A 24,301-nucleotide genomic window follows, 5' to 3' on the forward strand; every position below is an offset into this window, starting at 1 on the left:
CCCCCGCCTGCTCTCTCCAGCCGGGGAAGTTGCGGGTACCGCTTTAAAAATCCCAGCCTGGGCAAAACTTTGATGATAAATCAAGCGACAGATCCCTCCGCCGCCGCCTCCTCTGGGCGGGCGGGAGGGAGTGGGAGGGAGGGGGTGCGGCGGCAGCGGCACCGAGCGGAGTGGCCTTCCGCGGAAGGGAAGAGTCCCGCAGTCGGAGACGGCCGGCAGGGCGTGCGCTTGCTAACCGCAGCCGGGGCTGGGCCGGAGCCGGGCGAGGACTGGAGCCGGGGCCAGACCGGGTTCAGCGGGCGAGGGGCAGCAGCCGCAGCAGGGCAACCAGGCCGCACCGGGCAGGGGACGGCGGGCGTGGTGTCTGCGGTCTCCTGAGCCCCGATGTGAGGCGGCGGCGCCCCCGGCCCGAGCGCGCACCATGGGGGCCCTGCTCGGCGTGGCGCTGGGCGCCCTCCACTACCTGGCACTTTTCCTGCAACTCGGCGGCGCCACGCGGCCCGCCGGCCACGCGCCCTGGGACAACCACATCTCCGGCCACGGTGAGTTGGGTCGCCGCCCTCGCGGACTTCCACGCCAAACCCCACCCTGGGCCGCGCGTCTCCAACTTGGCCGTCCCCGGGCTCGAACCCGTGCTGCCGGTGGCGGGAGTCCCGGGGCGCCTCCTGCCGGGTCTATGGACCGGCCCTGGCTCCCTGGCCACCCCTGCGGAGGAGGGGGCACCCCCATGCCCCTCTCGCGGAGGGCTCTCTCCAACCCCCCCACCCCCCCCAACTCCCTGCGATACACACACCTCCATGACCACACACATATTCACAGCCATGGACACACAGCCACACTCACTGCTTTCTCACACTCACAACTCCTTCCCTCACACATCTCCAGACACCATCTCAGATCCCCCTTCTCACTCATATGCTCACTACACACACAGCAGGCACTAGGGCTGGAGCACTCAGACCCTGCCAGCTGGCACCCAAGCGCACAACTCCTGCCTGCCCGCCTGCCTGCAGACACACTGGCATATACAAACACTTTGTGAACACACTCTGCTCACCCACCGCTCTCCGCCCATCTGCCTTTCCCCTTTGTGGGTTTAACCCCACAGCTGTCCTTGTCCCTTCCCTCTCCACACCTCCCCCACTGGGAAAGGTCCTGGGGGACAGAAGACCCCACCACTTGAGAACTGGTAGCCTGGGCTGCAGCCACCCCTGTCAGGTGGGTGGCATCTTGGGGACGAAGGCTTGGTGGGAGCCCCTCGAAGACATTGGAATAGTTGGCATTGTTGCTTCCAGCCAGAGGCATGGAAGGGGAAGAGGGAAGCCAGGAGCTTTTGTCTGCCTCTGGGGAGGCGGGGGGGACAGGAAGCCCCTGCCATCCCTCAATAGGGTACCCACCCGTCCTCATCTTTGACCCTAGAGGACTGAAAAGTGGGAAATCTCAACTCAGCCACTGTGAGAGCCAGGGAGCAAGAGAACATTCCCAGCACTGGTTGCCTGAGTGTCAGAAGCTCCTTCTAGCCCCGGAGGAGCCCAAGTTGGCAGTAGAGTTGGATTGTCTGAAGCTGGCAGCTCTGGGGGCGCCCCTTGCCCCCATGAGCCAGGCTCCTTCCGGTATGGGGACCAGGGCATAGATGAAAATGGAGACGCTTTGTCCATCCATCTCTTCCCTGCAAAGGTTTCCAATCTGGTAGGAAAGGCTGCAGCACCAATGTTGGGCACCGTATGCCCAGGGCTGGGGAGAGGTTTGCACAAATGGCAGAGAACTGGGTGATTTATTCTGATGGAAAAGAGTGAGGGCCATGGTAGTAGGTAATCAGAGAAGGCTGCTGGGGCATGATGCATGAGTGGAATTGCTTTGGAAAGTAGGGGGCGCTTCCAAAGCCCTTCTCAGGGACTCTGCTTTTGGGAACCATGACTCCCTGCACCCTTCCTCCTTACCATGTTAAATAGAAACCGCTCTGTGTACCATTTACGTACCCTTCTTATCCTTCATCTAATTTCTACTGACCTGGCTGCAGTGGTGGTAAATAGGGGAAGGCTTATTTTGATCCTTAGTTTACAGATGGAAAAATCAAGGCTCAGAGAGGTAAAGGGACTCGCCCAAGGTCACACAGTGAGTGAGTGGTTGAGCTGAGACTGGCCCCAGGGTCTGTTGGGCAAAGACACTGCTTTTTCCAGGACATTCATCTCCCTGTCAGATTCCCTCCCATTCACGGGAGACTGGGAATTCCTCCTTCCGCTCCCCTTCTGGCTCCGCTCAGTTCGCTCAGTTCCTTGGCACAGTTGGAACTTACACTAGGAGGGTTTTCCAAGGAAGGGCTTTCCTGAGTTTGCGGTCCCGAGACATACAAGGACTGGGGCTCTGAGGTTTACCATCATCCTGTCCCTGGATCACCAGACCCCTAGGATCTGGGTGCCACTCTGTCATTCCTGAGGCCCCAAGGTGACCCCCCCATAGGAAAGCAGGGTTTGCCCTTTGTGTGGCAGTCTCTGCCTGCCCCCTGGTGCCAGGCGTGCTTAGGGCACAGCTCTGCCCCACTAGCTGTAACGTCCCTGCTGAACCCTGGGGAGGGACAGCGGAGGCCCAGAGGAGGGGTTGGATGTCAAGGACACAGCACTGGCTGCGGGGGAACCTGGCTTCTCTTAGTGACCCGCCATGCAGTTCTGGGCCAGCGAGTCACCCCTCTAGGGCTCGTTCTGTCCCCCAAGAAGCGAGGAGGCCAGGCTGCTCTGCAGGGGCCAGACTGCCATCTCCCAACACTGCCAGGTTCAAAGTCACCAAGTAGTAGATGCCGAGGAGCCCCCGTGCTGCCCCTTTGCCAAACGCCCAAAACCACGGGAAGGGTTTGGAGCCACTCACTTAATCACAAAAAGAAACTGTTATTAATGATAGTGAGACACGGCGGAGAAGTGGGTCATGTCTAATAGCCGTTTGCGTTCAGGAGGAGAATACCAATTTAATAAAAGCTACGTGTGCCGAAAAAGCCCAGAAATTGCTGTTCAGCAGATTGGAGCCTGATCATTTCATTATTCCTGGGCTCCGCGTGTCCTCAGCTGATTCAGGAAACGTGGCTGGGTCAGGCAGGTGTCTCTGCGTCTCGGGTAGGGGTAGGAGGCTGGCAGCGGGGGTCCCGGGGAGGAGTCCATTGACCCCAGCCGCCTGGTAGCTGCTCACCTCTCCAGCTCGGTCCCAGCCCAGCCGCCAGGCTAACGCCTTCCGCCTGCTCGCCCCGGGGCTTGTCACAGGGAAAGCCCGGGGTCAGATGGGTCCGCAAGGACATCTATCTCACTTCCCCTCTCCCTGCTACCTCCACTCAGTCCGCTTCGCAGAGGGCTTTTTAAAGGCATGAGGAGTGAATGGGGAGTGAGTGGTACCTGCCTCTTAGGGAGCCCTCAGGGAAGTGGGAGGCGGGGGGTGGTGATGGTCAGTGTCTGTGCCCAGTAGGTATTCAATTAATGGCAGCTACTTTGATTTTTCCTCATCAGACAGGGTTAGCTCATTGCCATGAGCACAGCGGGTGGGAGGAAAGGGAGCTGACATTTATGAACTGCCTACTGTGTGCTGGGTGCTACCAAACCCCTTGCCAGTGTTAACTCACTAAGGCTGACATTATTCGTGCAAGGCTGGTGCTGGACATATGAGGAAACAGGTTAGAGAGGGCCAGTGACTTGCCCAAGGTCACTGAGTCTGCACAGAGAGCTGGGGAGCTGTGCCTACACTGAAGGTGTGTCTGGCAGTTCTGCTCTGGGCCTGCTTCCTCCGGGACAGCCTTGAGGCAGGCTTGGCCAGTTGTGTGATGGGTCTCCTTCCTCTGCCCGGCTCTGCCCAAGGGACTCCCTTCCACTTCCCCAGAGAACTGGTAAGGCAGTGGGTTCCACCAGGAGGAGCCAGTAGCTCAGAAAGGCGATGGGATCTTGCTGAGGCCACATGCAAGTTAGAAGCAGGAAGCTGGATTAGCCGCCTTCTCTAGGACTCTCTAGATCTTGTCCACGGCAGGCAGGATCTTGTCTTCTTTTTTTCTGGCCACATTGCATGGCATGTGGGGTCTTACTTTCCCCAGACCAGGGATCAAACCCATGCTCCCCTGTGGTGGAAGCTCCGAGTCTTAACCACTGGACTGCCAGGGAAGTCCCCGGAAGGCAGGATCTTTATGAAGATCTCTGTGCACCTCTTGCATTGCAATCACTCAGGGAGTTTGTTAAAATGCAGATCCTGGGGTCCTCCCCAGACCCATTGGCCAAAATGATTGTTGATGGGACCCTGGAATTTGCATTTTAATAAGCTCCCGAGATGATTACCAAGCAGCCTGGAGTCTGGGAGCCACTGTCTTAAGTATTCACTCAAACCTGATGAGACATGTAGGGATGGGAAATTGTCTGGTGCCAGGGGCTGCTGGATTGGTCTGGTTTTGCAAGGGAGGAAGAAGTCCAGGCTGGGGCAGGTATGTGGACCCTCAGAGGAGCCCCAGGAAGCCTTACACTGCAGCAAACATGCATCCTCCCGCCCCTGCCCTGACACACAGACACACAGACACACACACACACAGACACACACACACACACACACAGACACACACACACACCCTAAGCCAGCACCTTCAATTATTAATACACCCTGCAGCAGACAAAGATCCTGGTTTGGCCTGGCGCTTCGTCCATTGAGTGATTCACTGTCCTGAGGTTTTCTCTGTTGCCAGGAGGGAGCAGCGGGGCGCTGGGGGAGGGGGTGGGGGCCGCCGGGCCATTTGGCAAACAGCCTGTGCACTAAAAAATGACTCTGGCTTTCTCGCATTCCTCAACGAACTATAGGTTATCTCCCCATCAGTAAGCTGGCTAGTTTGGTGGCTGGGAGATGGAGAAAACTGAGTGCTGTCTTCTGAAGGTTATGATGTTAAAAATGTGTTCGCCGTTGTCGCCGGTGTTGGTGATTATTCTATCAATTACGCCCGTAAACACTCCGCCTTGGGCTGAGGGTTTCCCGGCCTCCGGGAGGGAATTGACCCTCGCAAGCGGTTTTCCCCAAGTCCTTCACACCAATTGCTTTTGACACTTTGCCTATCAGCGGCTCCCTCAGCCTTTTCCCCAAGCAAGGGGAGCCACAGGCAGCCGGCAGGACGGGGAATTTGGCTCGCTGCCACCCTGACAGCAGGGGTGTTGGGGAAAGTCTCCTGTTGACAAACAAGTGGGCAGGATCGGGGGTGCCAGGAGAGTGGTCCCTTCCCACCCACCAGCCACCGAGGCAGAAGATAGAGCGCTTGGAATGAATCACTAAGGCTCAGGCCAAGCCAGCAGGACCTCTGGGACCATCTCCTTCTACCCATCTAACAGAGGGGAAGACCAAGGCCACGGGCAAGAGAGCGTGTGCCCAAATTGCATGGGAGGTTAGTGCTTGGCTTTTGGGATCACCTGACCCAACTCGATACAAAGAGAGTGAAAATTATACGCAAGCAAACGTTTATTGTCATGCCAGGGCCGTAAATGGCATTGTCTCATTTGATCCTCGTAAGAACCCTAAGGGGAGGGGACTTTCCCTGGCCCGATGTTTTCATGAGGAAACTGAGACGTGGTGAGGTTAAAGGCTTGCCCAAGGTCACGCACCTAGCAAGTGTTGGAGCCCAGAGCGGAGCCCGGAATGTGGCTCCAGGGCCCACGCTCACAGTGCTGTTGTGTCCCAGAGAGGACGAGGGAGAGGCCCAAGGTCACGAGACTTCCTGTGGTGGAAGGAGTGAGCATGGTGACCTCCACATTCCATGCCCCAGCCGTGCAGCAGCAGACATGGCAACCCCCAGACCAGGACCCTGCCTCAGTGACTTTCCAGCTTCTGCTGGAGGTTGAGAAAATCCTATGCGTAAGGATAGGAAGTACGTGGTGTGAACAGTGATGTTGGCACCCACGTGAGGGGCAGGTGTCAGAAAGAGGGGAAAGGGGACATGAAGCAACCCCACCTCCTGGTGCTTGGCCATGACCTTGGACTTCAGGGACTGAACCGGCTGTTGAGGGGGTCGTGGGAAGAGTCTCTCGGCCCCGAAGGGGATTTGGGGCCAGCTGGCTGTACAGTGGCCAGCATCCGGCCACTCTCACCACTCCCATTGTAATGACTGGGGGTACAGGTCAGATTCCCTTGTGTCCTGGTACCCTCCACAATGCCCAGCCTAGGGAGGTGGCAGGGAATGACTGAGTGGGTGGCAGGGAGGATAAGGCAGAGGTCTAAGGTCTGAATTTCTTCAACTTTTGCTCATTCCAAGTCAATATTGTTTTAAACATTCACATAATTTTAATTTCATTAGAAATCCATGTTATTAGTAGAAAAATCACAAAACTGGAACCCTTCCTCATCCTTATTGACCACAACAAGGACATCTGGGGTGGATAAGGCTGATTTCACCTTGCAGTGGGTGGACTCAGGCCCAGTCCCTTGGGGTGCATATGAGATGCTGCAGCCTTGAGGGTAATGGGGTCCCAGGATGTATCTTCTTCTCCCAGACCCCAGTGAGATTCTTCCAACAGAAAAAGGGGCAGTGGTCTCACTGGGGGAATAAATCCGCTCCTTTCCCAGCTGGTGACCCCGGGATCCCTCTGGTACCTGCTGCTGTGGAGAAGGGAAGTGGGGATGGGGGGGCAGAGGGGCTGCTCCTCCTCCGGGTCCCCCTGCCCACTGCTGTGTCCCCTCCTCTTTCTCGAAGCCAGCAGAGGACTCGGCTCCACCATACCCAGTTGAAACCCTTCTTTAAGAAGCCCCCGGGGCTTCCCTGGTGGCGCAGTGGTTGGGAGTCCGCCTGCCGATGCAGGGGACACGGGTTCGTGCCCCGGTCCGGGAAGAATCCACATGCCGCGGAGCGGCTGGGCCCGTGAGCCATGGCCGCTGAGCCTGCGCGTCCGGAGCCTGTGCTCCGCAACGGGAGAGGCCACAGCAGTGAGAGGTCCGCGTACCACAAAAAAAAAACAACACATAGTGGGTTAGTTTATAGAAAAACACAAACGACATACTAGTACAGGTGGTACCCAGGCCCATCTGTGTGCGGGGATGACTGGACTTGGGGCTGTTGGCCTGCAGGCCAGCTCCTCCCATCTCATACTCCGTACTCCTCATACTGGGAACTGCTGGCCTCACAGGGGCTGCTGCCATTTATTGGAAGCTTGATCATTCCTTCCTTCCTTCATTCCTTCAACGAATATCAGTTGAGAACCTGCCATGGACCAGGCTCTTTTAGCCACTGGGGACATATCAGTGAAGAAGACAGTTAAGGCTCTTGCTCAGACAACTAAACTTATAAGATACATATAAGTATAAATTGTGATGAGTTAAGAAGCAGGGATGATGTTAGCCTGGAGAAGGGCGCTCACTCCTGGAGCAGTTAAGGTACCCAGTGGTGAGCTCCCCATCACAGAAGGTATGTAAGCTGGACCAGTCATTAGCTGGGGATGTCACGGGGGGATTCCTGCCTTCTTTCCCAAAGGAGCAAAGACTGGTGAAGTGGGCAGAGAAGGCAGAACACAGTGGGTGGTTAATAAGGATGTTTTACCCAGCAGTTTAGTGGTGGGGCTGGGACAAGGGCTTAGGTGGGCGGAGCTCCGGACTCCGGGGATGCCTGGTCCCACACAGGGAACGGACGTGGTGGGAGTGGGGCCTTCGCTGCTCCCCATGTTGAGGGGTGGGGATAGCGACTCCTTTGTCATTTCAGCCCCCAGTTAAAGTGCCAGAATTGGGGCGGGGAATGGGACCTGGGTTTTTATCCACCCTCCCACTGCCTCCACCTTCTGGGTGGCTTGGCACGTCCCTGCCCCTCTCAGTTTCCCCACCTGAACAGTGCCGAGTTCTCCTAAGCTCTAAGCATCTAGAATACCTCCATCTGTATCCTCCCAGGCGCTATTCAACAGGTGAGGATGGAGCCAACGATGGCGTGGGATTCCGTCCAGCACATGGTGCTTAGCTCTCAGTGGCCTTTCGGGCTATGAACCGAAACACCAGCCAGCACTCATGGGGGATTTTCTCTGTGCCTCACTTCCCCCTCCTCCTCTCGTCTAATCCTCGCCCGGCCTGGGAGGAGGGCACTCCCATTTTACAGATGAGGACACTGAGACTTGGGGGGTGATGCGATTTGCCTGAGGACACACAGATGCTGGATGGCAGAGCCAGGCCTGAGCCCAGCCTGTGGCTCTTCACCCGCTCATCTGTCCTTTCCCGGCTGCCAAACCGCATGGGCTTGTGGGCAGGTGCTTTGTTCCGCAGCGGCGCCCTGGATGCGTCAGATTCTCTCAGGGTCCGTGATGCCAGAATGCTGAGAAGGCCTGGGTCTGGATGAAAGAGCCCAGGGCTGAGAGTCCAAGCTCCTGGATCCAAGTCCAGCATTGTCAGTGGGGAGCAGCGGGGGTGTGGGCGCGCCTGCCCGAGTGTTCTACTGGGGGCTGCTGTTTTTGTCTGAGCCCGAGTCTAGAGTGAATGTTCGGGTAGGGTATTTGCTCACGTGCAGTTGGAGGAGCTGTGGCAGTGAGGGAAGGGGCCTGGGAGGTCCTTTAGCGGGCTGGCCTGAGGGGCCAGGCGGGTGCCCTCTGCCTTTGCGTCTGTACCAGCCTCCCCCTCCAAGCTGGTGCCCTTGGGATGCGAGGCGTGGAGGCTCTGGGAGCATCTGGAAGGTGAGAGCCGGAGCCGGGAGGGGGGCCTCGCTCAGAGCCATCAATTAGGGGGGCTGGCATTGCCCATCGGTGGCACATGCTCGCCTTCCCCTCTTCCTCCAGCTCTCTCTCCGTGGGTTTCTCTCTCTTTCGATCTCTATCTCTGTTGTTCAGTCTCTCCATCTTTCTTTGTCCCTTTCCCTGTGTCTGCTCTATCCCTCTCCCTCCCTCTTCTCATCTCTCCCACCTTAGTCCTCCCTTTCCCTCTCTCTCTGTAGACACGCGCGCGCGCGCACACACACACACACACACACACACACACGTGCGCTCCTCTCTTCAGGGGACATCTCAGGATTACACATACACAGGTTCTGTGCTTGACGATGACACCCACACGGAGCAGGCACCCAAGAAATGTTGGTTGAATGAATGAAGCGAATAAACGAGTGAATGACCGCGTGGGGAAGCTACGAGGGACGCTGGACATTGTCTAGACCAGTGGTTCCTAATTTTTTTGGAGGTCGTGATCCTCCTGAGAGCTGGAATGTTGATGAAAACTGGATTGTTTCCTCAGAAAAATGCCACATGGTTTTGTCCAGCATCAGAGGGTTTGTTGAGGCCCCCAGAGCCCACCTGTGGTCCTCCAGGGAAGCCTTCATTTCACTGGGGAGGTAACTGAGGTCCAGACAGGAGCCAGGGCTGGCCCTAGGACACAGGGCCGGTGTGCAGCAGAGCCAGGCTCTGGAGTCCTGCCCCCCACTCCCCCACACAGTGCTCTCTCGTGACCTGGAAGAAGCTTCATTCACTTTCCTGGCAAGTCCTTGGTGAGTGTCTTCAGGGGGTGAGTACTGGGAGAGCTAATGGAGGACAGTCAGCCAGAGGTGGGAGCCCAGGAAACAGGGCAGGTGAGCCATTGGAGGGAGGTCTCTGGAGGTTTCCAGCGAGAGTGGTTGCTGTGTCCTGGTGCAGTCAGGGACGACTTCCTGGGGGAGGCGGACTCCTTTTCTACCTGTATCCGGGGACCATCAGGGCTGAGAGGAGACTGGTGGTCAGTAGGGAGCCTTGCCTGACTGCCTGCGCCTGGGAGGGGCTTCATTTGGAGAGTCGTGTGTGCATATCCGGAAAAGCAGGCTGCAGCTGGAGGTACTGAGAACAGGCTGGGAAGCTTGGTTTTGATTTCCGGGGCAGGGGCAGCCCTGGAGGGTTTCTGAGTGGGGAAGGCACAGGGCGTGGCTGGAGTTTGGGTGGGGATGGCCCTGTGAGTTGAAATGGGGGCTCAAGCAGGACTTGGAGGCTGGAGGGGCTAGTGGAGGAGGAGAGGCTGTTTGCCAGGGGCGGGGGGCTGAGTTTCTGGGCTCATAGGATGATGGGGCTGGTCCAGGTGTCCAGGGAATGATGGGAATGTGGGCTCGAAAGGAGATGGCAGCCCGTGTGTGTGTGTGTGTGTGTGTGTGTGTGTGTGTGTGTGTGTGTGTGTGTGTGTGTGTGTGTGTGTGTGTGTGTGTGTGTGTGAAGGCACACTCGCTTCCTTTCTTGAACACCCAAGTTCCTCCCTCCTCAGATCCTGCATTCTGGTTCTCTGCTTCATGTACGTCCTCAGAGAGGCCCGTGACCTCCTGTCAGAAGCTCGTCATGGTCACCCCAGCAGGCACCCCAGGCACCCATCAACACGCCCATCTTGACCAGGAGGAAACTGGGGCTTAGAGAGGTGTCTGGGGCCCCCCACCTAGTTCAAAGCAAGGGAGCAGAGCCCAAACTTTGTTTTCCCCCAGCCTGGCATGTTAAGGGTGTCTCTGGGGTTGGGGGGGTCTTAACTGAACCCCCCTTTCTTGGAAACCTCGGGCTTGGTTCCCGGCTGAGGGCGGGGAAGGCGAGAGCAGACGGCAGGGTGTCTGTTTTGCTTTGTGAGATTTTAAAAAAATCGTTTCCGACCTTCAAGGCAGCAGCAATTACAGCTGGCTCGCTGGGGAGCTGTTGGCTGCCTGTCAGCGGCCCCAGGAAAGGGTCCCTAATGGAGGCCCGGCAGCCAGAGCACATGGTAGTGGAAATAATGCTCAAAACAAAGCCACACTAATAGTCTCGGGCAGGCAGAGGAGAAGGAGGGGGAGGGCAGGCTGGCTGACAGCTGACAGGAGGGCCTGGGGGGGCAGGGGCCCTGAGACTCACCAGCTGGTCTCCTTATGCCCCCCAGAGACCCCTAGCAGTGGTCACTGAACTCCAGCTAGGTGCTGGGTGCCCCAAGCCCCATCCCAGCTCTGCTGCTTTCTGTCAAGTCCCCTTCCAGGCAGAGGGAACAGTAAGTTCAAAGGCCCTGGGGTAGGGCAGAACCCCTTCAACTAGGGCTTGTTTGGTTCTAGAATAGTCCTTGTGTTTAAAAGGCCAGGTCAGGCTAGTCTTCTAGGTGAGGAAGAGGGAGATGGGAGCCTTGGGGAGGCAGGAGGTGGACCAAGACCCCCTGAGAGAGGAATAGCAGCCTGGTCATTGCCGTCATGATATACTCCATGGTGTGTATGACCCTGTTGAGTGCCCACAATGCCCATTCTACAGATGAGGAAGCTGGAGCTCAGAGACTTGCCTACCTCGAGGAAGTGCAGTCGGGGTTCAAAGCCAGGTCAGCCTGACTCCAGAGCCCGCATGTTTACAGCTGCATTCTTGGATTTCTCAAACACGGTTGGACAGGAGTAGGAGGGGCTGGGACGGGGGCAGGAACGAGGTCCCAAGCGGGGCCAGGTGTAACCCAGGCCAGGCCCTGGCGGGGAGGGTGTGGAGGAGGGGCAGCATGGTCGCTCTGCTCTCTGCCCCGCCTGCTGGGCACCCTGAGGAGCTCTGCTCTGGGGGAAGCATCCCTGGGGGCTGCCTCGGTTTCACCTCTCCGCTTGGTCTCTGCACCTGGCTTTCAGATGCCCTTGTCTCTGCCTCTCCCCTTCTGCTCTGTGCTGCACGGCCCTGGCCTCCCTGGCTCCACACTTAGTGCCTCCAGACATTGCTTGCTTTTCTCTCCTCTTCTCAGTGGATCTGGGGATGCTCCTTTCTCGGGTTCTGGGGTAACCACTCATACGATGGCTGATGCAATCTCCCTATGCTTCCTCCATTTGCCCCCTCTCTGCCTGTGACAGGCATTAGGGATGGGTACACGCCTGGGCTTTGAGGTCAGACACTGTTGGGCTCAAGTTCTGGCCCCCACTCAACCTCTCGGAGCCTCACTGGCCATCGGTGCAATGGGCTTACCCCACCGGCTTTGCAGGATGTACAGGTGAGGATGAAAAGAAATGGCACCTGCACAGACATCAGGATGCCTACTTGCATTCTCCCGTCCCTGGCTGCCCCACCCTGTCCCCGCCTCCCTGCACATTCCCACACTTGCCTTTCTCCCTCCCAAACCCTTTCATCCCCTGTGGCCCAGATGTGTGGGAAGAGGCGGCAGGAATTCCACTGGGGAAACCTGCTCAACTCCCGCAATCCTGCAAGTGCCAGAATAGTTTCACTCTCCTTAAATCTCCCTAGATTTGTAATTCCACTGCTGTCTCCTTCAATGTGCGCTGGTGGCCTTGGGAGGCACTCTGCCCGCGGCCTTAGGTGCCAGCACTGCCCACCTGGCTGTGTTGGGGCTGCCTGGCAGGGGACCTGGGCAAGTCCCCACCTTCTCTGTGCCTCAGTTTCCTCATCTGTAAGAAGACGAGGGTGATAGTGGCTACTTCCCAGGTCGTATTGGGGATTCAGTGAGATATTTTATTAAAGAAACACCTCTACACAATGCAGTGAAATCTGATATACGCTACAATGTGGATGAACCTCGAAAACATTATGTTAAGTGAAAAAAGCCAGTCCCCAAAGACCACATATTCTATTATTCCATGTATGTGAAATACCCAGAACAGGCAAATCTATAGAGACAGAATGCAGATTGGTGGTTGCCAGAGGCTGGGGGAAGGGGGAGTGACTGCTTCGTGGGTAAAGAGTTTCCTTTCGGGGAGATGAAAATGTTTGGGGACTAGATAGAGGTGGTGGTCGCACAGCATTGTGACTGCACCAAACGCCACTGACTTGCACACTTTAAAATGGTTAATTTCATGGTATGTGAATTTCACTTCAATTACAGCTAAATGAATAAATAAAAAGGAAACATCTTTATAAGCACATACTTGGTGTCAGGCAGTCACTTCATAAATGTTAACGCATTTAATCCTTACAACAGCCTTGTGAGGTGGCGGTTATTATTATCCCCATTATAGAGATGAGGAAACTGAGGCACAGCATCTCCAGGCACTTCGCACATAGTCAGTGCTCAAAAGTGTTAGCTATTGTAATTGTTATTGGGTGGGTCATCAGCCAGGGCTGGGCAGGGGCCCCACCTGGGTGAATGTGCTTGTGTGTCCCTAAAACTCAGCAGTGAGTGGGCGTTGAGGCCCTATTGTGTCCCGAACACTGAAACAGGCTCTTCACCCGCGTGAGTTCATTTAATCCTCAAAAATAAGCCTTTAAGCAATGACACATGTGGGAACCGAAGCCCAGAGAAGTGCAGCAACTTACACGAAGCCACGCAGCAAGTCAGGGTGGAGCTGCAACTGGGCATCTGCATCTGTAAATCCTGGGCTTCACCCTCCCCCAGCCCCTCTCTTTCCTCTTGGTCCCCTGCCCCTTTTGCCGACGCATCAGCACTCCAGCGTGCAGAGCATGGTCTGAGGAGCCTGAGGCTGCAGAGGTGAAAGCAGCTTCTGATTGGATCGGATGGAGGCCCTGGACGAGGGGTTCTCCCCATGCAGGAGAGTAAACAGCTCCCAACCAAGGACAGTATTTCTTTGATGTCTCCTGTTTCATTCAAAATGCATGAATTCTGTATTCTATGCCATAATATATTCATGTTTGTTTTAATACAAAAACAGTGCTCTGTCCCCCCTTGCGGGGAGGGAAACCAATGCCTCAGGAAGTCACTGCCCTGGTCTGAGCAGCACAGCACAGAAGGGAGCCCTCCATTCATTTCTTTGGTCATTCATTCTACTAGCGTGCATTCGGGCCTCCTCATTCCTGAAATGGGTGTTAGCCCTCCCCATGCACAAGGCACACGGAAACTTACAGCGAATCAGACAGGATCCTGCCCCGTATAGGTGAGTGGCAGGAAAGGCTTCCAGGTCTATGGGCCAGAGTGAGCAAGGTCTTGGAGGTACTAGCTAAAGGTGAATCGTGGGGGACTGGGCCAGCGGCCAAGGAAGCCAGAGCTGGGGACAGTGGTGGCGGTGGTTGCCCACTGATGTCCACTGGTGTCAGCTGGACCTGCATTCCAGGCCCTTCTGATCAAGAAGAAAGTTTCTGCTCGGTGCTGCTCTGAATTTAACGCCTAACTCTCGCCAGTCTCACCTGTTAATGAGAGGAATGGGGACTGAGGCTCGTAGCCTTCAGCAGGCAACCTCCCCTGGCTAGAATTTACGAACGCTATTTGGTTTTCGTAGTGTTTGTTTGTACTGTTACCCTCTCTTTATGGCACGTGTTGCTGATTTTCCATTTATGGCAGCAATAAAAGTCTCCTTTTAAGCTGAATTCTCCTTTTAAGCTGAATTTATTTAGTAAAAAGGGAAAGATGCTTTCGAAAATAAATATTAAGTAAATGATAGTGCAGGTGGTACCGGGATCCTACAGAAATGGTAAAGGTGGTCCCCCAAAGGTTGGACTTGGGAAACTCTACTTCTGGTATGCCCTTTCCTGTCCTGAACACCCTCAGCTGTGCAAACCCCATCAGTGTTTAAGTCCAGTCATGTCCCCACTTCCCAGAAGCCTGACTCTCCAGGCAGACATGGGCCTGCCCTTTCCTCTCAGCACGTGCACCTCCATCCAGAGCTCTGCATGCAGTTGTGCCCTGCACATCTCTGTGCACTGTGATTCATGGCTCTGTGAATGGTGCACACCCTGAACAACTGTACGTGCCGATCCAGGCTCAGTCCCAGCTCTTGTCCAGACTGTTCTGTGTGTTTGTCACTCCTGCAGAATGTGGGCCCCTTGAGAGTCAGGGCCTGACCTAAGCATCTTAGGAAGCCCAGCACAGGGCCTAGCTCAGGGTAGGAGTCCATGAAATTTGATCTCTTTCATTCCTTCTGCAGGGAGCCCTTGAGCCCCTGCTGTGTGCCCAGCCCCCCATCTTCCCAATAAGGCATATTGCAGTTCCTCAAGCTTTGGTACAAAATGCATTCCCTGTCACTTCTTGAGAAGGGGAAACCTGTCCACTCCAAGATGAAACAGCCTTCGTTGACTCACACCTCGATCCCTATTGCTGCAGGCCGCCTGCCAGAAGCTGGGGGCAGCCCAGGAGGAAACAAAGAGAACCTCAGGTGCCTCCCCTGGGTCCATCCCAGGGCAGGTGCCCTGCACCCATCCCTTCCAGCCTCCCCATTCCCTGGAGGCTTTTCCATCCCACTCATTTAGGTTTTCCTCTTACGGACATTTTACATCCCCTGATTTCAGGAGCTCTGTGAGACTCGCCTGTGAGCTGGGGCTTCCTTGTAAACACTCCCTCTGCAGCCCTTTTCCCTATTCTGCCTCCCAGCTAGGAGTTCCGGGGACTGCAGGCCTTCCTGACCCTGTGTCACACACCCTTTTGGCCCCTTCACCCTGCTGAGCTGGGTACAGAGCAGCCTTTCTGGAAATGGCCCTCAGTGAGTCACACTTTTTATTTTTTGAATTTAATTTAATTTTTAAAATAAATCTATTTATTTTATTTTTGGCTGCGTTGGGTCTTCGTTGCTGCGTGCGGGCTTTCTCTTGTTGCGGTGAGCAGGGGCTACTCTTCGTTGAAGGCTTCTCATTGCGGTGGCTTCTCTTGTTGTGGAGCACGGGCTCTAGGCGTGTGGGCTCAGCAGTTGTGGCTCACGGGCTCTAGAGCACAGGCTCAGTAGTTGTGGTGCAGGGCTTAGTTGCTCCACGGCATGTGGTATCTTCCCGGACCAGGGCTCGAATCCATCTCCCCTGCATTGGCAGGCGGATTCTTAACCACTGTGCCACCAGGGAAGCCCTATTGATACATTCTTATGTTCATACTATCTTCTAAATTGAGTGTGGACCTAACTGAACAGCCATCTCAGTTTGGACTAGCTGTGTTTCAACTCTCCACAGCCACATGGGGCTCAGGGCCACAATATTGGACAGCGCAGATTTAGTGGAAAGTTGCCTTGTGGCACAGACCCCTGAAAACACACCGCTGCAGGGCTGGGAAGCCGCGGGAGGTGTTTTTTAAAAAGTTGTGGTTAAGATACGCATAATGTAAATTTCACCATTTTAACTATTTTTCAGCGTACGGTTCAGTGGCATCAAATATAATCAGGTTGCTGTGCTGCCATCACCACTGTCCACATCTGGGAATGTTTCGTCATCCCGAAGTGTAACTCTGTACCCATTAAACAATGACTCCCCCATCCACCCTCTTCCAGCCCAAACATTCCGCTTTCTGTCTCTGTGAGTCTGACTACTTTAGGAACCTCATGGAATCATACAGTATTTATCCTTTTGTGCCTGGATTATTTCACTTAGCCTGATGTCCTCAGGGTCCATGCATGTTGGAGCACGTGTCAGAATCTCCTTGCTTTTTTTAAGACTGAATAATATTCCACTGTATGGAGGGGCCATTTTGCTTATCCATTCATCATTGGAGGTTTCGAGTAAGCAGTGACTCAATATGTCCTGGCAAGAGATGGGGCCTGAGATAGGGATGACCAAGGGGCCCTTGGGGCAGCACTGGTTCTCTCTGCTCTGCCCCCTTTGTCTCTCTCTAGCTCCAGTTCTGCCTTGGTTCCCCTGATTAGGGCATGCCCCTACCACCAGTCCCTAAGGGGAATCCTGCTGTCGCTCTGGCAAAGACTTATGGGTCCAGTCCCTGCAGGCTTCCTGGACCAGAGGGTCTGGGATGGGGAACCTGAGCTCAGAGATGGAGGGAGGTGGGGCCTGAGCTGGGGTCACCTTGGTTGAAAAGCCCCTCAGGACCTGTGTGAATCCCCCTGGCTTGGCGGGGGGACAGCTGTTGGGAGCAAATGAGGAAGGAGAGAAGGTACAGGACTGATGGATGAGGTCTCGTGGTCCAGGTGTGAGTGAAATACAGATGTCGCATCCACCGTATAATCTGATGAGGCTACAAAGGAGCATCTTTAAAAATCTTCCTGGTGATGGTAGAATTTTGAGCTAGAAGGTGAGAGAAGGGAGTGCTATTTGGTGAGCACCTACTATGTGCTGGGCATGAGGCATATGTTGCCTTGTATAACCCTCTCCCTGTCCTCTCATTCTCCCCTTTTTTCAGCTAAAGAAACTGAGGTTCAGAGAGGTAAAGGGGCTTATCCAGCTCACACAGCTAGGGGCTAGAGGAAACAGGGTTCGAATCCAGACCTGAGGCCAAGCCCTAGGTGTGTGTGCTGAACCAGGGCCTGAAAGGTTAGGAAGAAGGTTAGGGTCCTGCTCTTGAAGGGCGGGTGAGATCTTCCAGGTCATCCCCTGCCTTTCCCAGAAGCCAAACTCAGTGACTCAGGCCAGGGTCACGAGCTGTTTCCTGCAGATGACGCCCTGTTAACCAGTCCTGGGATTAATTAATACAATTAAAAGCAGAAAGGAAGGAGATGTTGCATTCAATGAAGTCCCTTTCTCATTCTCCTGTAGAATCCTAATTTGTGGACAGTGGTTTTAATTGTCTTCCCAGCGAGCCTAGCCCTGCTCGGGCCCTGGGGCTGGAGAGCACAACTGCATCCTTTTCAAAAATCTATAATTAGGGCTTCCCTGGTGGTGCAGTGGTTGAGAGTCCGCCTGCCAATGCAGGGGACGCGGGTTCGTGCCCCGGTCCGGGAAGATCCCACATGCCGCAGAGCGGCTGGGCCCGTGAGCCATGGCCTCTGAGCCTGCACGTCCGGAGGCTGTGCTCCGCAACGGGAGAGGCCACAACAGTGAGAGGCCCGCATACCGCAAAAAAAAAAAAAAAAATCTATAATTATACCAGCCTCCCTAGGCACGGGCTGCGAGGAGTTAACTGAACAGGGAGGGGGTGCTCAGGGGTGGGAGGATGTCGGAGAGGAGAGAGGATTTTAATGTCCCGAACTCAGCAGGGATGCTGACGTGGAGATGGGGTGGCTAGGGAGTTGGGGATGGGGGATGGGGTTGTCTGAATGGTGGAGGGAAGGAGGTTGGGGAGACTGGGAAGAGGGGCTATAGGAGCATGGTCTAGAAGTTACGAGCTCCCACTCCTCAGTCCTCTAGATCTGGGTTCATATGTAACCACTTACTCACCCTGTGATCTTGGGCAAGTCACTTAACCTCTGTGAGCCTCAGCTTCCCCATCTGAAAAATGGGGATGGTAATGATCACACCTACCCCATAGCATCCTGGTGGGGGCATGAGAAAATATGTGTAAAGAGCTTGGCAGAGGGCCTGGCAAGTACTCCATATTTCTCAGAGGTCATCATCATCCTCCTCATCAAAATTAATGTGGATCAGGCTTCCCTGGTGGCGCAATGGTTGAGAGTCCGCCTGCCGATGCAGGGGACGCGGGTTCGTGCCCCGGTCCGGGAAGATCCCACATGCCGCGGAGCGGCTGGGCCCGTGAGCTATGGCCGCTGAGCCTGCGCGTCCGGAGCCTGTGCTCCGCAACGGGAGAGGCCACAACAGTGAGAGGCCCGCATACCGCAAAAAAAAAAAAAAAAAAATTAATGTGGATCACCTTCCAGTGTCGGGTGCTGATGCCACGTCCTCGTCACAGAGTTAGGAGAGGGAGCAAGAACCTCTTGCCGATTAGGGCTGCCCACTTTCAGTGGATGCAGGAGAAACTGAGTTCCCCATCTCTGGAGGTGTGCAAGTGGGATACAGACGTGTGGAGCCTGGTGACTAAACTCAACCTGATAATTCAGAACAAATTCTGATGGGAGCTGATGGACCCCTGGGTCTTGGTCATGCCTGCTGGTCAGACCCAGGTTCAAATTCCAGCTGTGTGTTTGTCTTGGGCAAATGATGTCACCTTTCTGAGCCTCATTTTCCTCATCTGTCTAATGGGAGTGAGTGGATTAGAGACTGTTAGAGACGATGTCTGCGCCATGCTAGGCGTGCAGTAGGTGCTCCGTAAATGGTGGATGACGGTGATGATGATTTGTGGCTGCACCGCGCGGCACGCAGGATCTTAGTTCCCCGACCAGGGGTTGAACCCATGCCCTCTGCGGTGGAAGCTGAGTCTTAACCACTGGACCACCAGGGAAGTCCCTATTATTATCATTTTTAAACAAGGCTCCCTGGGTTTCCCTCCTTTCCTCCTTGGTTCACACCATCCCTTTTATCCTCCTTGGCTTGTCAGTATCCACGCCTCCTTCGGGGCCTGGCTGAATGACCAGGCCACCTCCTCCTCCCTCCAGAGTCCCTTTCTCCCCCAAGTAGGAGGGACCCCTCCCCTTCCAATGCCCAAACCATGGCTCTTAGGACATACATCACTTTCTCCCTCAGGCCGTCTGAGCTGGTGGGGGTCTCAGACCGTGATGTACAATCCCCATTGTATACAGGAGCAATCTGAGGCTCAGAGAGGGGGAGAAATTCTCCCAAGGTCACACAGCAAGTCTGTTGGCAGAAACAGGCTCAGTCCCTCCTCCCCAGCTCAGTCCTGTGCTCCTGGCAGTTATCTGCACACAGCTTCTCCCTGGGGGGAAGGGGCTTCCTTGGGGTGGAGCCCAGACAAACCTTCGTGTTGCTGCCTCTGGAACAAGAAGACTCAGATACGCCATCAAATGTCTAGAGCCTCGGTTTCCCCACTTGTCCTGAGGATGCACTGCCCCCATCACCACTGAGGTTGGAGTCAATGGGATCCTGAGGGTGCCTCCCCCAACCCATTCCACCAAGTGCCTCCAGGCAGGGTCTGAGGGGATCAGAGCCCACGGTGGCGAGGAAGAGCTGGTGGCTACACCTGCAGACAGCTCTCCTGGCTCCCAGGAGTTCTTGGAGCTGGTTCTCCCTCCATTCTCCCAGCCAGTGCCCCTCCCCACTCCAGCTCAGGACCGTCTGACCCACCTGGGGTTGGGGGGAGCAACACCCCCTCTGGAAAGCCTCCCTTGATTGCCTCAGCCTGGGTGAAATGCCTCCTCTGTACTCACCCAGGCCTTTACGCTCAGAATAAAACAGACTCCCCACCCTGTCCCAGAGGAAGGGTCCTCTCCAGGACCTTCCAAGGCAGGGTTGGCCATTTGGGACTGTTCCTTTTTAAGAAACAGCCCTGCCACCAAAAAGAGTTAGAATTCTCTGGGAGTAGCATGGCCTTGGGAGTCAAACAGTCCTGGATTCAAATCCAAGCTCTGCCGCATGGCCTTGGCAGGGTTACCACCCTATGCTGGGCCTGGGCCGCCTCCTCTGAGCATTTGGGACATGTGAGGGAGAGGGGAGCGAGGCTGGCCCAGCGTCACCACCTGCCAGGACACCCGCTGTATGTGGCAACTGAGCAGTGGGAATGTGGCTAGTCTAAATTGAGATGTGTTGTAATCATGTAAAATACATGCTGGATATCCAAGACTTAGCACAAAAAAGAATGTAAAATATCTCATTAATAATTTTATACCTGTTGAAATAATTTTTTGATATCTTGGGTTAAATAAAATAAATGATTAAAATTAATTTCATCTGTTTAAAAAAATTGTCACTTTTTAAAATACGGCTATAGAAAATTTAAAATGCCGTATGTGTGTTGCCTGCGTGGCTTGCAGTTGGTGTCTGTTGGACAGTGCCCTCTAGAGGACAGTTATTGGGATCCGGGTTGGGGATAAGGGCTGTGAGTTGGGGGTGAGAGGGCCTGAAGCCTGACCTTGCTGACCCCTGGCTGCTGAGTAGCCCCAGGCCAGATACTGCCCGCTCTGAACCTCATTTTCTGCATCAGTAAGAAGAGCTGGTGGGCCAGTGTCAGGGTTTTTCAGTCAGCTGGGGGAGCTTGTGGGCAGGGGGAGGCTGAGTGAGGGTGGATGGCCCTTCCCCGGGTCACCCTCATGGAAACCCCACCCAAAGACAGCCCATCTGTGCCCTTCCTTCCACCCATGAGACCCAGATGTACCATTTCCCATCCTCCTGTCGGACAGATGTGCTTCCTCCACTCAGCCATCTCTGGGAGGAGAAGGGCCGTGGCTGAGTCACGCAGGCCCAGGCTCCAGGGCTGGCTTCGCCCTTCCTAGCTCTGTGATCCTGGGATGAGCAAACCCCCCACCCCCCAGTAGCTCTGGACCCCCTTTCTCCATTTGCAGGAGGGAGAAGTGTGGGTACTTTCTGATTCCCATTGCTCAGGCAGTGGCACCTGGAGAGGGTCACAGCTGTGTCCCTCCCACTGTCTCTTGGCCAGCAGGGTCACACTGCCGGTTACCTTGGATCCAACTAGGGGGCCTCACCACTCTCCTCCTTCCTCTGTTTGCAAAGGGTACCGGGTGGGCAGGGGCCCGGATCAAAGCCGAATCTGGCTGTCCCAGAACCGGGGGCCAATGGCTCGCTCTGATCACCTCCCAGCCCTCCTGGTGGCTCGGTCCTCAGCGGCCCCCTTCAGTCCTGCTTGAGTTGGCAAGTCAGCATCAGAGCAGGCATGGAGGGCTGAGCCTGGCCTGGGACCCTCGGACAGGGCCCCTCCTGCCTGTGGACGCTGCTCCACCAATGACAAGCCAGGTCTGCTCATTTGTTTATTCAAAAAGTATTTATTGAGCACCTACTATGTGCCAAGCTGGGGATATATCAGTAGACAAGACAGGCACCGCCCCTGCCTCCTGGAAGGGAAAGCAGACCATAAACATAAATATTAGCTGTGCTGTCCGATACAGTAGCCGTTACCTACAAGTAGCCATTTACATTTAAATTTAAATGAATTTAAATGGAGTAAAACTTAAAATTCAGTTCCTCATTCACACTGGTCGTATTTCAGTTGCTCAATAGATACATGTGGCTGGTGGCTACTGTATTAGCTCAGATATAGAACATTTTCCTTGTCACAGAACGTTCTAGTGGACAGCACTATTAGTATGTGGGAAGGGAAGAGGGATTTGAAGCACTGGGTTGGGGCAAAGGATGCAGTTTGTTTGTTTTTTTAATACAAATTCAATTTTGCAATTTTCTTTTCAGTTAAAAATTTTTTATTTATTTGTTTATTTTGGCCGTGCGGCTTGTGGGATCTTATTTCCCCGACCAGGGATCGAACCCAGGCCCTGGCAGTGAATGCGCCTGAGTCCTAACCACTGGACTGCCAGGGAATTCCCAGGGACGCAGTTTTAAGTGAGGTGGTCAGGGTAGGCCTTGCTGAGGAGGTGACATTTGAGCAGAGTCCTGAAGCAGGGGAAGGAGGGAGCCATGTGAGAATCTGGGGGAAGAGCCTTCTAGGCAGAGGGAACAGCACGCGCAAAGGCCCTGAGGTAGGATCTCAGCTGGAACGTTGGAGAAGCAGCAAGGAGGCCATTGTGTCAGGAATGGAATAAGCAAGTGGAAAAGTAGCTTGAGGACAGAAGAGACAGGGATTGATTTGTGTTTTGCCAAATTACCTCTGGCTGCTGTGTTGAAAATAAATTGTCGGGGAGCGGGCAGGGAGGTCAGTGAGGAGGCTCCCCTACTGTTACGGGTGAGAGGTGGTGACGGCTGGCCCAGCATGGGGCAGTCAGAGTGGGCAGAAGGGACCAGATTCAGGAGATGTTCTGGAGGCAGAACCCATGGGATTCCCCAGAGATTGAAAAGGGGTGTAAGAGGAAGAACGAGGGAGGCAAGGGCAACTCTACAGTTTGGGGCCTGGGCACCTGGAAGGCAGAGGCAGGTGGGCGGGTACCTTCCTCCAGGAGCCTGCTGCCCAGCTCTCAGCTGACCGCACACCACGCCTGGCTTGTGTTCAGTAACTCCAACAACACCCATTCTTATTAAATGGGCCTTGTTATGCAACAGCGGCCAGTCCCTCCCGAACCTCAGAGGACGTGGGCAGCCTGAACGCATGACCCTGGAGGTCAGGGATGTCACAGACTTTCTCTTAGCCCAGAGACTCGTTGCTGGAGTCAGGCTCCACTTGGAAACCCTCTGTGCAGAGCAGAAAAAGCAACTTATCAATCCCGAACCTCCCACAGCCCTCGGGATCATGGGGAGGGGGTGGAGGGAGGTGGCCCCAGAGCAGCACCCCCGCCCCCAGTCAGACTCTGTCCTCCTCCTGCCCTGAGCTGAGCGGTGCCTTGAGGGACCACCGGGGCTGCAAGGTGGGCTTGTCTGCCCGCTGGGTCGGGGTGTCTGGCGGGCTGCAGCAGCAAGGTGGGCATGGGATCGGGGCACTGATGGATGCAGCATTCCCTGGGTGACCTGCCTGTTGCCAGGTGTCTTTCCAGGGTGAGAAAATCTCTCCTGAGAAGAGGAAAGGATTCTAATTACATCTCAGGACAGTATTTGTTTGGAGAGACGAGTGTCAGAACACATGGTGGGGAGCGGTGCCGGGCTGCACTGAGCGGGGATTTGTTTTCTCTTACCTGCCAGCCTGGTGGGCATGGCAGTGGGTGGGGCTCCTGCTGGGTCCCAGGAACCACCTGCTCTGGGATTTGGTGGGCGAGCTGGACCCTGCTGGAGGGATGGGGGGCACATGTGTCTCCCACCGCCTCCTGGGGCTCTTGAGAGGATGGAGGATGTATCACACCTACGAGGTGCCAGGAGATGTGTAGCCACAGGAGAGCTGGTCCCTGTTCTCATGCAGCTTGCACAGGCAGTGGACCGATGCAAGACCGTGACCATTCCCCAGGCAGGTGGGAGGTGGGGGGTTGAGGGGAACCTACCCACGTGGTCAGGGAAGGCCTCTCTGAGGGGACCAAGTTTCAGCTGAGCTTTGAGTGACTTGCTGGATGAAGAGGGACCAGGGGAAGAACATTCCAGGCATTGGGAACAGCGAGGGCAAAAGTGAGGTGAGAAAGTGAGGCATGTTCACAGGACAGAATGGAGACCAGGGGGAGGTGGGCAGGGCTTGCCCCCCAACCTGGTGCAGAGGGGACCCGAGGAAGGGTTCCGAGGGGGCCGGGGGGGTAGGTCTGATTTGGTTTTGCAAAGACGGTGCTGAACGCTGTGCCCTGGGGTGGGGAATGATCCAGGATGGGGGCAACTGGAGAAATCGGGGAAGAACTGATGAAAACAGCAGCTTCCTCCCTGGCCTCCTTGCTCACACCTTCCAACCAAGCCCTCCTCGGATCCATCGCTCGAGAATCTGGTGCCCGCGGGCTCCGGGATCAAGGCCCAACTGTGTGGGGCCTTCGGGGCCCCGGGCCTACGCCTTCATCCCCAGGTGTGGCCAGCTGCCGCCGCACAGGCCTCTGCGCAGCCTCGCGGAGCTCGTCTAGGTGCCCCACCTGCAGCCAGGCCACACCCGCCCGCAGGCGCGGCCGCTCCCTCTCTCTCAGCTCCAGCCCCCGTACCAGCCCCGGGCCGCCGGCCCCGCTGTTTCCTGAGCCGCGGCCACCCCTCCCCCGGTTTCTCCGCACAGCCCTGTTCACAGAGACGCCCCACGACATGACGGCGCGGACGGGCGAGGACGTGGAGATGGCCTGCTCCTTCCGCGGGAGCGGCTCGCCCTCCTACTCGCTGGAGATCCAGTGGTGGTACGTGCGGAGCCACAGGGACTGGACGGACAAGCAGGGATGGGCCTCGAACCAGGTACCGCCCCTGGGGAGACTTCCGAGTGGGGCTGGGAGAGCCCTGGCCCACCCACCCCCGGGGAGGAG

The 24,301-nt window shown here is 55.6% G+C and overlaps 1 protein-coding gene across 1 annotated transcript in view; it reads left to right on the top strand.

Annotated features, from left to right (window-relative positions):
• Window positions 1-421: 421 nt before the first annotated feature.
• VSTM2L (V-set and transmembrane domain containing 2 like) overlaps window positions 422-24,301 on the top strand; it is a gene marked incomplete at its 5' end in the record, with an annotated part of 35,887 nt that continues 12,007 nt past the window's right edge. Inside the window, 2 exons of the mRNA XM_082670574.1 lie at window positions 422-542; window positions 24,064-24,233. Coding sequence (XP_082526700.1) covers window positions 422-542; window positions 24,064-24,233 — 291 coding nt within the window. The remainder of the gene's footprint in view (window positions 543-24,063; window positions 24,234-24,301) is intronic.

This window comes from Grampus griseus (genome assembly GCF_964374135.1).
Source record: "Grampus griseus genome assembly, chromosome: 14".
In the NCBI taxonomy this organism is placed as follows: domain Eukaryota; kingdom Metazoa; phylum Chordata; class Mammalia; order Artiodactyla; family Delphinidae; genus Grampus; species Grampus griseus.